This window comes from Seriola aureovittata, chromosome 20 (genome assembly GCF_021018895.1).
Source record: "Seriola aureovittata isolate HTS-2021-v1 ecotype China chromosome 20, ASM2101889v1, whole genome shotgun sequence".
NCBI classification, from domain to species: domain Eukaryota; kingdom Metazoa; phylum Chordata; class Actinopteri; order Carangiformes; family Carangidae; genus Seriola; species Seriola aureovittata.
In genome coordinates, this window is record NC_079383.1 from 12960028 (window position 1) to 12974439 (window position 14412).

Sequence of the window (14412 nt, forward strand, 5' to 3'; positions counted from 1 at the left end):
GTATCAGGTTTTGGAGAAGGTGTGAGCTTTACTGTGGTGGTGTCTATTACTCTGGATTCATTTGTCTTTGTGACTTTGCATATTTGTATTGTGTTTTTATTTTTTGAAACAAGCCTCATTTTTAACTTACAAGTAGCTTCATCGAATGTGTCATGGAGGTACTCAAGGGTAACATGAAACTCAATTAATGTTGCTGCTGAAGATCAGTGTCAGGCTTGGCAGGGCAGTTTGTTTTTGTTTAGGTTACACCATGTGTCAGTCAGCACTATTGTGCCAAGTAGAATAGCCCTTCAAGGATAGAAAGCTCCCCAAGGAACACACTCTTTTCCTTATGAGAGCTTCTGCTGCAGTGTGTCTCGATGCTTTGCACACTTGCATGGAGGCATTTGTGCATGCATACTTCTGGTGTGACTTGCCACTGGTCTTGTATCACTCCACTAATGTCACCAGCGGGTCCCCACCCTTAATATCACAGGAAGCATGGGCATGGTTCAGCTGATCTAATATGTGTGAGGTGGTTTGGTTTAGTCTTAAACAGCGAATATTGCCTATACAGGCTCACATGGGGCATAAACCTCACATGTAAAAGTATATAAAGGGAATTGATGTCATCAGCAGATACACCAGGGTCCTGGGATGCCAGCAGTCAGTTAAAGTAATGTAACTGCATGACAGATGCTCCCTGCAGTATTGCTTACAAAACAGTGTTTTTTCTGTTTTGCTCTCGGAGTAATTTCTCCCTACTGTAGCTGCTCATTGATTTTCTGAGAAGAAATTCACTATTATTAAGTGGATCATTGAAGCAATTGACTTAAGTTTATGATCAAAGAACAAACTCATCTTACTGTAAAAGAAATCTATCACTCAGGAGTTTTTCTGATCCAGTTTGGCCATTTAAAAATGATTACAGTTAAACTAGTTCAATAGAGTGTTTTCACACTCTGCCTTATTCTGTCACTCAGTCCACAGATCAAGGGCTGGACTGAGACTGAGCATGTGACAGCATTAAAGCCCAGAGGAAATTCCTCCAGAGGATGAGAACTAAGAGCCATGCAGGAAAGGGAAAAGGAAAAGAGGAAGGTGGAGTTGAGAAATACGGACTTATGAAATTACATTAAAAACATCAGATTGACTGTGTCATTCAAAACTATCAAGCTCTTGATAGTATTACGATGTATTATATTATTATTATATTTAAACTGTGCATTTAGTCTCCTTCTATTTTAAACCCTGACTCATCACAGATTTCAGCTTGTTTGTGTGTGGTGTGTAGCAGTTCAGAATACTGAATATCACCTTTCGACATGGCTTCCAGCTATGGACTTGCGCAGGGTTCAAGAGGGGAATCGGTTTACTCTCAGTTATGTCAGCACATGACATCACGTGAGTGCATTCCTCAGCTGGCTCACTTGGCAGGTATTTGGGAGAAATCACCCAGGCCAAGAGGGGCTGGCTGGCTCTCCCTGCATCAGGCTACATGTACTACAAGACAAGTTCTTCCACAGAAAACATTTCATTTAGAGCTTTTTTCAGCATGGCCAAATAGCCTGACAAAGTCCTTTTTTTTTTTTAGTTAAAAGTTGCATTTTCTAATTATCCAAATGGGAATATGATTTAAAATTGAAACTTTTCTCCTGTCTAATTAATTGTGTGCCGTGATTAAAAAGGCACACTGTGTTCCACAATGTAATAGGCCTTGAGGTCCCCCAGGAAATGAAAGGACTCTAGACGTAGACGCTTAACTTGCAGCTCCATGCTAACTTAATGCAACCAGTTAGCACTAGATAAAGATGACTTGTGAGTTTGAAGCACATTAACAGTTAACTTAATAAAGTTACTAAAGTTGTTGAGAAAGGGTTTGACATTTTGGTGTATGCACTTGGGCTTTGCATTCTGTTGACTGACAACACAAACAATCCTAGTACAAAGGCATTACACAGCATTTTGTGTTGAAATACCCGTTTTCTTTCTAATTAGCCCTTTTCAGCTGTGTACTGAAACTGATGAGTCAGTAAATATTGCTCAGTGGGGTTTGGCTGTGAGAGCTTGCAGTATGACTTGTAATATGCATGCTGTAGTATAGTTTTTCTATGCAGATCTTGTGCAGTTTTCACTGTGGGAGCTTACTGTAATTTAGTTATTTGTGTGAATAATCAAATATTGACAGCATGAGGTTGGATGGTTTTACCCAACCAGGACACCACAATAGACCTAAGCATCCTTGTATCCCTCTCTGAGTAGTTCTTTTCAAGGTTTTCTCTTGGTTTTTTGATGTGATTTTCATTGGAGCTGTCCATGTCCTGAGTTGAAGGTCTAAGTGTGGGTGGTGGTATCACTCTGTGATGTTTATTGTTTGCAAATTGTGGTACTTTCGAAGCATTGTTAAACCATAGCAGGAAATAAAAGCTATTCAAAAATGCAGAACAAAAAGCATCAAGATTATAATAATTGAAATACATAATTAGAGTGAAACAATTAAGAATTAATCAGCCACTATTTTGATAACTAATTATTTGTGTCAGTCATGTAGATTTTCATGCAAAATTGTCTGAAATTCTCAAGTTCCAGCTTAACAGTTGTGAGGATTTTCTGTATTGCTTTGTCTTTTTGAACTTAAATAATGTAAATAAATAAATTGTTAAAAATAATCAATAGATTAGTCTTAAACATAGCAATAGCACAGTATATTGCAGCTAGAGTGTTCCGTCATAATACACTGTTCTACCGTTGTGCTGATTCATTCTATGTACTGCATATCCAAATTTTGCTGTTATTTCTTCCAGCAGGGAGAAGTGGATGATGCTTAAAGGTTTCCTAGCATTACCGTCTTGCAGCAATGGCCTGAGGGACTCTCTGGACTGAAACCAAGGTGAGAAGCATAGCCAGAGCCAACTCTCCTTTTACGCAACTTTGCTGTGCAGTGTGGCAACTGGATACTCTGTCCAAACACAAAATGACCAATTGCACAGATGATGCAAACATCTAAACTTAAAAAAAACTAAAACTTTTTTTTCTTTTTCTTTTCTTTTTTTAGGGATTAGACTTGACCTTATGAGTGTCAGTGAAAACATTCTCACGTGTCCCCTCCTGCAACATTTGTTTCAATGGCTTGTGTCCCTATCTATGCTATTTAATTGGATAAGTGCTCCCAGGACATGCTTTGTATTCTGAGCTGATTCTTAGAAGATTTGTCTAGTTATGAGGGAAGACCTTTGATGATGGTTTTGATATGAAAGCCTTGAGGCATTTTTCCACTGCCAAGAGATGAGCCACATAGTTAAAACTTTGTTTATAGATCAGAATTCAGTTTTTAACCATGATTTAGTTTCAGGATCTCCCTGACTTGTAAAGATAACACTGTGAGATGGAGGCTTGCTGAATTCTCTCCCCCCTATTTTCCACACAGTCCCACATTTTTTTTTTTTCTTTGTGCCTGGCAGTGTCCAAATCCAACCGATTTGTAAAAGTGAGGGCTGCATCCAATAGTCCCCTTGGTCGGCAGTATTCATCTATCTTGTGTGAAAAAAGCTCGACTCTTAAAACTATCATTCCTGCTGCAAGGCTGTGTTACTTTACAGGTTACAGTTCAGATGGTGCTGGCTAGAATGTGTCTTTTAGGATTACTGTATTGCCAGCAGTTCTTACAACACCATTTTCAGCACATTTATCATCAGAATACTGGTTTGCATTGGGTGACATAAGTTTGGTTGCAGTTAGTTCTGTATTAGAATATGTGTAGTTTTCTTGCCCTTGGTATGAGTCATCTAATAGTATGCAGTCAGACTCTCAATCCAGTGTTTATATTTCCTATGTAATATAGCTGGTGCAGTGCACACATAGCTTAAAGATGACCTGCAATAAAATGGTAAAGCTAATTCAGCTTCCTTTTAGTGTCCTGCGCTGTTTTGTATAATATCTGTTGACAGGTGAGTGTCATGAACAGAATGCAGAGGTTTAAATGCAATTTTATGCCAACAGAAGCACTTTATAGTGCAACTGAAAAATGCAAATTTATTTATTTGCTTAAAGCGGCTACACTCTGTCAGTATGTCAGTGTCATAAATTGAAACTGATAGGTTATTGTTTGTACCACTCTACGGTGGCACAGCGAATTAGGAATAGTGTCCAGTGTTTAACAGGGTGTTTGCACAATAGCTTACAATAAACAAGAGGATCACAGATGTAGATATATAGCAATCCTGATCAATTAAAACAAATAAGCATGAGAGATCAGCTCAGGATGTCGCTATATTTCACCTTATATAATAATCTGATTCCCGTAGTGACATCTGAGTCTCCCCCATGGCAATGCTCACAGCCACAGATGAACTGTTGACTGGATTGTTGTGGAGAGGTGCTTATTTATACCAGTTAATCAATTTTACCATCTTTTGATCGTTGTCTCTCTTCCCCCTCTTGATTCCAGCTCTCTTTTCCTTCCACTGTTTCTCTCTGAGAGCCAGAGCACAGCATCCTGTCCTACACCAGTAACCCACAAAAATTATATGTGATGGATTAATTTGCTGGTATGGGCACAGGTAAATGCGGGTGGTCAGCATGTGAAATAAATAATAATTTTAATTAATAATTTTTTTGTTGTTGCAACCTCTCAGTTCATCATCTTGAACTGGGCACTCACTTGGAATATGTGGACAGATGATTATTGCAAAATTGGTTATCTTTCGTCACGTCATTGTGCATTGCATCTGAAAGTGGAAGCTGACTGAGCGAGTGCTTTACACATCTGAATTGGACAGTACATCACACAAAACAAAAGATAACCTCTGACCAGCCGTCATGCAAGCCCTGCTTAAATACCATCTATATGATGTTTAAAGTGAGTGACTTTGTAGCCTGTGTGTTTGTTTAACGTTAAGGGTCGGGTCCAGATTTGATTTAGGCAGTTACCAAGCTTTGCGGGCGTGGGTTTGCAAAACTGACCCCATGCAGGAGTGTGTTCTGTGCTTATTATACAGAAAACCCTCCCCTTCCCATCCTGCGACATCCTGAAGTGGCTGCCTGTGTAAAAGATTCATGAGCGTGATCAGCTTTCAGTAAATGGGTGGCCTGGCTCTTGGTTGCACTCCAGCACTTTAGAGCCATTACCTTGCAGTGATTCAAGAGTGGACAAGCTCTTGAGTGGGACTTGGTAGATGGCAAGGTGCATACCTCTCAGTGTGTTTATGTGCGTTTGTGTCAGGTTTTTTTTGACACGTCATTTGAAAAAAATTGCTTTGCTTTTCTTACCAAGTAACCCAGATAACTGGTGTGGGGGTGGGAGGGGTAATGTCATTGAGCTGACTCTGAAAACTGGACAGTGCGCACAAGAGGGCGAGTGAAGGAAATGGAGCTTGAGGAGAAAACTGATAGTTAACCTATGCCCTTGAATAATGTTATTATATGGTACTGTAGTTACAGATTGGAGTCTATGAAAAATGACACTCAGAATCTACTGAATACACCTCATATACTCAGTGAACCTTTCTGTGAAAAAGGCTCATGACCTGTTTTTGTTCCCTTTGTTTCACCATCTTCCTCTCCTATCTCTACACTCTGATCTCTCATTTTCTCCCAAGCTCGCTCTCAGTCATTGATCTGATTCCTCTGTATGTTCAGAGTGACGTGCCCATCACTCAGGTCTCGTTAAATTCACCCAAGATTCAAGGTTTCAGCTGCTCTTAATCTCCTTCAATCCATCATCACATTTCTCCTTCCATTTCCCTATGCCTCTCCCTTGACCCAAACCTAATATCACAACATCTGGTTCAAGGTAACAGCAGCTGTCAGCGGGGCGAAAGTTCACTGCAGACCCCCACCCAAGTTGCGTTCTGTTGAAATCGATATTGTTTTTAAATACATGTTTGTCTTTAATACCATCTGACATGGTTCCAACACGTTTCTGTGTGTTTTGGCTCTCGCAGCATTTTTTCTCACCCTTGCAAATATTGAGATGTAAAATGAGAAGACCTGAGTCCTCTGGAACCCTCCCCTGCCATGATTTCCTCTTCAGTTTGGAGGGAAATAAATGGCCCATGTTGCAGCCCTCCAGAAGCAGTCTTTATTGGTGCGCTCTTGTTCACCATTTCTCTCTCGGGGCCTGTTGTGCCAAGAAGCCATGTGAGGACAGATTACACACCAGCGAGACATTGTTCAGAGCCCCACAGTGGTTTTGCACTTTCCAGAAGGGCCCTCATTATTATAGTGCAGGAGACTTCAAACACTTCCCCAATAGCTTTTGATGCAGTTTAATGCACAGTCATGCCCAGCACTCTCTGAGCACCAGAAGCACTGGGTGTGTCTCTATAATCAAAGCCCTTCTAACCCACATGATTACAGGAATGGCACACTGGCACATGCCCTCTCCCCCTGGCAATCAGACACTGATTTTTTTTCTCCCAACATCCGTTTTTTCCCTCCATTATACTATGACTGGAATAGGTGATTCTGTGTTTTTTAAAGCCCCCCCCCCCTTCATCTGGTGATGTGCCTGCAGCTCGGCTCGCTCTCTGTGGTTATGGCAGATGGATTTAGTTTAAGAAAACTGTCTAGTAGTAGTACTTACATGTGATTGTTAGAAGGGGTGTCAACGTGTTTGTTTTGTTTTTTGAGAAAGACATTACAGTTATGCTTAACGGGCATCTAATGTGGAGGAAACATTTCCGTCTTCTATTTTGGTTGATGCAGTTAAAATCATCATCCCATTATTGTATTTTATAAAGGTATTATATATAAAGGTATTTTCCAGCTCCAGTATTCACTCAGTGGCTACTTAATTAGGTACACATGCAAAATGTAATGCAATCCAATACAACATCTCAGCCATTAATTCTACTTTTAGAAAGATGATAATGTTCAGTTTTGATTTACACTGTCTGGGGGTATTAATTTAATGAACTGTTTATTGCTGAGGTTGTAGTTTGCAGTGTTGTTGAACCTGACTGCGTTATATTAAGAGATGTTTATAATGTTTTGCCCACTTCATTTGCAATGGCTGAATGAATATATTTCAGTATAATGCTGTTGAGTAGAACACCACCACTAGCAACGACCTATAGCTGATTTTGATTTACAACCTGCTTGAAATTTCGACCACAGAGATTTTTATAGTGTTAAATTGATATATGATCATTTCTTTACAGAATTCATTTGCTGAAAGTCAATAAATGATATAGTTTAATCATTATCACAAATAAGAGACTTTTATCATCACCACTTTGCTTTGTATCTATTTGTTACCCAGTAAGAATTGCCAGACAGCCCAAAATATCAATATATTTCCTTTTCAGTTCTTGTAACTGAAGTGAAAAATAATTTGGCCAATTCACTGGCATCTGTGATTATACTCCTTGTTTAAGACTGTTGCAACTGTTTTCCTCTTACTATCACAATTCTGGAAAGATATCAGTTTTTACATCTCTGTCACAATAGTTGGAAATCTGACAAACAGGAGATGATGTTGCGACACATCATTTTGTGGAGCTGCACATCTGCAGACCAAAATAGAACCTGGAGTCCTTCCATTGAACATGAAATTGTGATATTTGGACACTAGCAACACAGTGCCATCCTGACTGGTTTTGAGCCGGCATGCATCCTACAGCACCATGTCAAGTCTGTGCGGTGTAGCATCACCTCTGCCTGGCACTGTGTGTCCTCTGTTAGGTGTATCATGTCATCATGTCATTCGGACAGCCTCACAGGTGCAGTTAAAGGTTTAATTTGTTGAGCTTTTGAGGTGTTTATTGTAGTGTGATACACCATGTTGTGTACAGGTTGTACCAGCTGAGTTTGACAGGAGGAAATGTTGTCGTCTCCAGCACTCCGGGCAGCAGCAGCCCCTTGTTGTCTCTGCATTCCTCCCTGGCCAGACTGGTTGGCTCCAGCTCAGTCCTAGAGAGTCTGCTCTTGTGACACCTAAGATATAAGCAATGACACACACCTATGATCACCTCCCTCAAGAGCACCCAGCGCTTTCAAAGTCAATTGATTTTTAAAACTTTTACTTGTGTGTTCATCTGTGTGTTGTCTTATTTCTTGTTTGGTCAAATTACCGCTTTGTTACTTCATTTTCTGTGTTGTTATATACAGTAAAATATTATTTCATATCTTAGCATAAGATGTAGTTCTGATATTAAAATCTCACTGCGTTGCATCGGTTTCATAAACAAGTTTGAATGTTGGAACATCTTCAAAGTTGTGTTGCTGAGGCAGTGTTGTGGCTGTTACTGTGGTTTAGTAACATAACCCTTCATTTAGCCTTGTGAGTCAGACACACAGATAGACCATGATGAAGATGAAAACCTGTAATGAAGTGAGAAGTGTTGAGTTCACACTGGCAGAGCTGACCTGTCAGCACACAAATATACAATTATGTTTGCTGTGTGTGAGAGAGACGTGAAGGGGGTAGAGTCTGCGTCGAGGTGTTTACAACGCTTGTGTAAGTGGAAACCGAAGTTCATCACAACTTCATAGTAAATGCAAAGCGGCAACATGGAAGAGTATGTGCTCCTATAAACCTCATGACCCCAGAACCATTTCCAGTCAGATCTTGAGTTTATTCTTTCCTAGTGACCGTCAGCATGCCAGTGCTTTGCCAACAACAGCAAGCAGTTGGCCAAACTAGCTGTAAATAGAAGTTCATAGTCTAAGTGTGAAATGCTTCCCTTTTTTCTATATGGCATCAATTTATAGTTGGCCTTTCCCTCAAAAGCCTGTTGGACTAATGTTTGTCAGTAGGGTGGTGTCATCTTTTCTCTTCCTTTTGATATTCTCCAACAGGTATGCATTGTCTATGTTCATAGAGGGGGAAGTTTAAGTAAAACCAGGTGCCACTTTTTCCCCTTGACTGTTTCTCACCACAGTGGAAATATGGTATGACCAGCTGAGGTCCTACCCATCAGTCCCCTGGCTACGATTTCTGAAGAACATCTGTTTGAAAGCTGCATCGGTTTCATTCATCTTTGAGTGAATCTTAACCATCCCCAATTAACCTTACACTGATTTCACGCCATCTATGACTAACATAAGGTAGCTCGCAGTAACTGATGGGCTATATGTCTCAGCTTACAAAACTAATGAACTAAGTGAGCTGACAGCTTGATGAACTGTAAATTTGGTAGATGCCTTCCAGTACATGCCAGTCAGTCTTGTACATAATGAGGTCATTCACCCCACCCCCACTTATCCTGTATTGCTCTGAGTCAATGATATCCGCACACAGAACAGGTGTACCAATGGATGATAGTCTGTTATGCATGCATGAATCCACTGTCTGCTCAGTCATGTTACGACAGCTTTTAACTTGGCTTTGAGGTAATCACATTTTCTACGTGCAAGCTAAAGCTGCTGCTAGCTTAGTCTTGAGTTTAATGTTGCAATAAACTATAATTTATTCCCTTTAAAATGTTTTTCAGTTATTTTGTGTTTTTCCCCCTTAACACTCCTTCCTTTACATTGCTGTTTAGATTGCAGTAAATTAAATTCAATTAAATGGGACATTAGGCTAGAAATGTTTTACCTTATTTAATTAGAGCAAACTTTTTTTCCTTAGGAGTCCTAAATATTGAAAAGCAGTTGAGAATCTCCCTGCTTGCTTGAAAGCAATTTCCTTTAATTTGTTTTTAGGACACAACAACTCTGAGCTGTGTTCTGTTGTCTTCACAGCTTCTCAGTTGTGTTATTAGGGATGTCACTATACCAGAAATTTTGTAGCTGATACCAATGCCAGTGAAATTCCACAATTCTTGATGCCACAGCAAAAACCAGAAAACAGAGACTGCTGCGCACACATTGTGCTAACACACGCGGGGCAAGCTGAATGGACAGTCGACACACTGAACTGTAATGACAGTAGCCTACAACAGTCGCCATGTTAGCCTAAACAAGCTAACGTTAGCTGTCGCAATTCACAAACATTAATAACTGAAACTCACTCACCCTGAATTCTGTGTACAGATGCTTAGATAAGTCTGAAGTTTTCCTCTGTTTGCATACTGGCCTTTGGTCATCTATAACTTGTCCCTGATGATCTGCATCAAATACAAAAAATCATTGTATATGTATGATAATAATACCAGTCTTGTTGTGTTTCAAGTCGCCGTTGACCTGTTGCTGCAGCTGCACTTTCTGCTGCCCTTCAGCATGTTAATTATTTCTTGTTCTTATTCAAATTTGATGTCAGACCAAAACACCTGTAGAATTATTATACTGCCCTAATCAGTCCTGGAAGAATCACATCTCCAGGACCTACGACACCTTTGGTACCTATGGTACTGTAGAAAAACAAGTACCATCACATTTTCAGAATTTTGGCAGCAACTTGATACTGAACTGTCGGTTCTTGTGACATCTCTAGTTGTTATGCTTTTCTTTTTCTTTGTTTAGTGACTGAAGTGTGAGCGGATCATTACATGCACGTGTCATACTTAAAGTAGATTGGCAGGCATCATCATGGACTAAACTCAGAGGCCTATTTTTCTGTGTTATCGATGTACGGCTCCATTATCATCATCATCGTCATCCTTAACATCACTGCCTCAACGTCTTTGAGTCTGTGTGTGTTGTGTTTGAACGTGTAACAGACAGCTAATGCGATGTACAGATTGTTTTCATTGTTAATACAACATTTGTGCATTAGACAAAATCTTCTGTCACACCAGATGTGCAGTTTCATAGGACATGTTCCTTTACATTATTATATTTATTTAGAACAACAAAGGATGTTCTTTCTTTGAGGAGAAAAGTAGGAAAAATAAATGTGTTAAAGAGCACGTGGGTGAGAAAGGAGACTTAAGTTTATGTCCTAAACACAACAACACTGATGCAACATGCCACCATTCACTTGCTTCAAGACTTACTGTTGTTCAAAGAGGGACACTCTCCTAGTGGCTGATGTTGATAATTAACTCAGTGACACAGCTCCATACAGGAAGTGCTGACACCAGTGTCCAGCTGTTTACAGCTTCCCATGGATTCAGGGCATTCTGCAGGATTAGAAATCCCTTGCTAGTCTGCCCATGTGAAGATCGGACCCCCCCAGCAACAAAAACGGCCTGCCAGCCTGTTGGCCGGGCTGCCTGCCTGTCTGTGTTGGTGTCATTGAAACGTGCCTGGTACTTCCAGTCTCCCTTATTTGTCTCAACGTACAATGACCCATCATTACTGCCATGTCAAGGAGATGAAGGCAACCAATCATATCCGGCCCAGCGGGACAGGCACAACCAATCAGGTCTAGAATCCCCATGGTAACTTGTGCTGGAAAGCCCAGGCACAGCCAATAGGGACAGAGAGTGCCACTTAGCTATGAGAGTTTAATGGCCTGTTTCTGTTGTCATTAATAAAAGCACACAACCTCTGCTATAGAGGCTGTTATAATTCCAGTGGACAGTGCCACAGCATAAAGGCACCCTGATGGCATTCAAAAGAGCATAATGCAAGGACACATGCCTGATTATATTTGTGTATCATTATCTGTCCATATACCGTACAGGCCAACAATGGTGCTCAGGTCATTCGTCAACAAAACGGTAGAAATGTGTTTTACCCTTCAGAGTCTCCTCTGCCTCTCCGACCAGTCACCACGGCTTTGACTTCATCCATTTGAGCACAGACCCTACCATTAGCTTAAAGTAGGTCACTCCAGGCCAGGAGGGAGCCAGACTCAAGTTTGCATGGTCACTAGCTCCCTTTTTAGTTTAGCCTGCTTCTGCTAAGCTATGCTCTTCCACTCTGCTCTACATTGTACTGTGCTGTACTCTGTTCTGCCTTATGTAATGGCTGAGCAGTGAGCGGTGTGTGTCATAGCCGTTTCCATGGTTAGAGTGGCTGAGAGTGTATCACAACACAGCATGCCCCAGCCTTGTGCACTGTGATAGAGAGACATTAATTTCTTTCTTTGGGTCTCTTCTTCATTTCTGATAATCTCCCTCTCTTCCCTGCTTCCATAATCAAAGCATATCTTGCATGAACCAAGAAGAAATTATTTTTATGCATATACATTTAAATGCCACATGTTTTGGAAGAAGACAAGTGTTCAGATCCTTCTACGCAGCCCAAATCCTCCTGAAATCCATGCCCATTAGCCGCCATCAGATCTGGTGCAGATGATGGTGGTAATTAATAAGATATTACTTTGATCAATAATTGATTGTCTTTCATTTAGTGGCATGAAGTTCAGCCCGTGCTGACTCGCTGGGTAAGAGGAGGAGGAGTAGAATAAAATATATGTTGGTGTGGCGAATGCTCAACATCTGCGGCGGGGCAATCTTGCCCAAGTCTCCAAAGGCTCTCGACTTGTCACGAATTACTCCAAGCTGTTTAGATGAAGAACGCAATACAAATTCATATCGTAACCTAATGGCATTTTAACTTGAGCTGCAGAGAAGCCCAAGATAGTAGCATGTAGGATGTTAGCAACAGAAAAAGCCCCCAGCCAGCTTGTCACTTTGGATAGCAGAAAAACAGTCACAACATAAATTCTTACTTACTAAGATCGTACTCTCAGTAGCTTGACTTCTAAAAGAGCAGACAAGATATCAGTCCTGCATGTAAGGTTTGTGGAGTGAGTCTTGCAAGCTGATACAGGTAAAGCATTCTCAGAGGCACTCAGTAAACACGGACACATGTTGTGATTGTAAAGCCACTCTAGCCTACTGTGAGCTGGCTTTGCTTGGTTTCGTGTAACGAATGGGTTTTTCTTGGTACATGGCTGAGCGCGCAGTCTGGTGCTGTGGGCAAAGTGCCGTGCTCTCATTTCAGTGTCTCTGGGGAGACCTGCACCATCAGAGAGAAATGATTGAATCTCTTTCTCCGCTCCATTTTCACTCATTCCTCCAGGTTGAGTGGATCAACCTGTGCCCCCAGCACAGAATTGTGTGTGTGTGTGTGTGTGTGTGTGTGTGTGTGTGTGTGTGTGTGTGTGTGTGTGTGTGTGTGTGTGTGTGTGTGTGTGTGTGTGTGTGTGCGCGCTGTATGCAGATGTCCAGGTTGGCATGCTCACATACCTGTACGTGTGGTTTTCACATAATTTTGCTGTTGAAGTTTGTCAATCCACCAGATGTTACATGCGTTGTGTCATATGTAAAACTGTCTTTGCCTCTGTGCCTTTGTTTTCCAGACGCTGATATGCATTGAGGATGAGTGGAGTCGGTGAAAACTCATCTGACCCTGCCAGGGCAGAGTCACGAAAACGCAAAGAATGTCCTGCCGAACTTCTAGGACCCAGGTAAGATCTTTATGCCAATGTGCCGGCGTCAGCCAGAGCCAGATGCATTATGTTTTCAGGTTGTCTGTCCATCTGCCCCATTCTTGTGAACACGATATCTCAGTAACGCCTTCAGGGAATTTCCTCAAATTTGGCACAAACATTCATTTGGACTCGAGGATAAATAGATTTGATTTTGGTGGTCAAAGGTCAAGGTCACTGTGACTATAACTCTCAAAATCATACACTAATTATGACACAATTTAACACAAATGTCTAATAGGGTAAAATAATGAAGTGGTGACATTTTATATCCAAACTGTCAAAGGTCAACTTCACTGTGACATCATAATGTTCTGCAAAAATACTGCTGGCCATTATTCAAAGCTGTAAGTCAGGAAGGCGAGATTGTGACCATATTTCCTGCAACGGTCTTGACTGTGAGGCGGTAATTCTAGTTACACTTAGCCACTTAAATAGGGACAACAACCCCCCCCCCCCCCCCCCCCCCCCAAAAAAAATAAAAATCTTCTTATGGAAAGTAGTCTTGATATTTCTACTCCATCTCAAGTAATGTCAGTAACCTTGGCCACTGCTTTGCCAAAATGTCTGGTTCAAAATCTCCTGCACCACTTCTTACCAACTGCAAGATTGTAAGATAAAGCTCCACCCTCTATTGTATGTACAGTAGCAGCCCAGTAGTTGGAAACAATGGCAGTGTGCTGTTGTGGCAGCTAACCCCGGAGCACTGATGTACAATAAATCTGCATAATTCATCTGCAGAAAAGCAGCCAAGAATGTAGGTTTTCCTTATCAATAGAGCACTCCATGTTGGCACAATGAAGAGGCCTAGGGATATATTTCAAGCCATATGGAGCATAATTGACCCTAGCCTTATTCCTCTTCTTTCCTCTATGCCAAGGTTTGCAGTAGATGTTACGCACTGTCATCTGGCAGCTATGAAAAAGAGAGGGCTCTTCAGTCGTGTCCAGAGATGTGTGTGTGTGTGTGTGTACACTCAATCCTGGTGTAGTTTTGTAGATGGATTTTCTTTGCTTCCCTGCTCTGGGTTGCTCTCGGGTGCTTTTTGACTGCCTATTCATTCCCTTATTGTAGTAGAATTGCATATGTTTACACACACTTGAACCCTTTATACCATACATCTTTATCTCCCCTGCTGTTACCATCTTAACGATTGCATCTTCTTACCC

General features: G+C 41.1%; 1 protein-coding gene across 2 annotated transcripts in view; it reads left to right on the forward strand.

Annotated features, from left to right (window-relative positions):
• ncoa2 (nuclear receptor coactivator 2) overlaps positions 1-14412 on the forward strand; it is a 56494-nt gene that overhangs the window by 10900 nt on the left and 31182 nt on the right. For both annotated transcript variants that reach the window (XM_056364259.1, XM_056364260.1), the window contains exons 2-3: positions 2784-2869; positions 13115-13222. In XM_056364259.1, the coding sequence (XP_056220234.1) occupies positions 13134-13222 (89 nt within the window). In that variant the 5' untranslated portion in view covers positions 2784-2869; positions 13115-13133. The remainder of the gene's footprint in view (positions 1-2783; positions 2870-13114; positions 13223-14412) is intronic.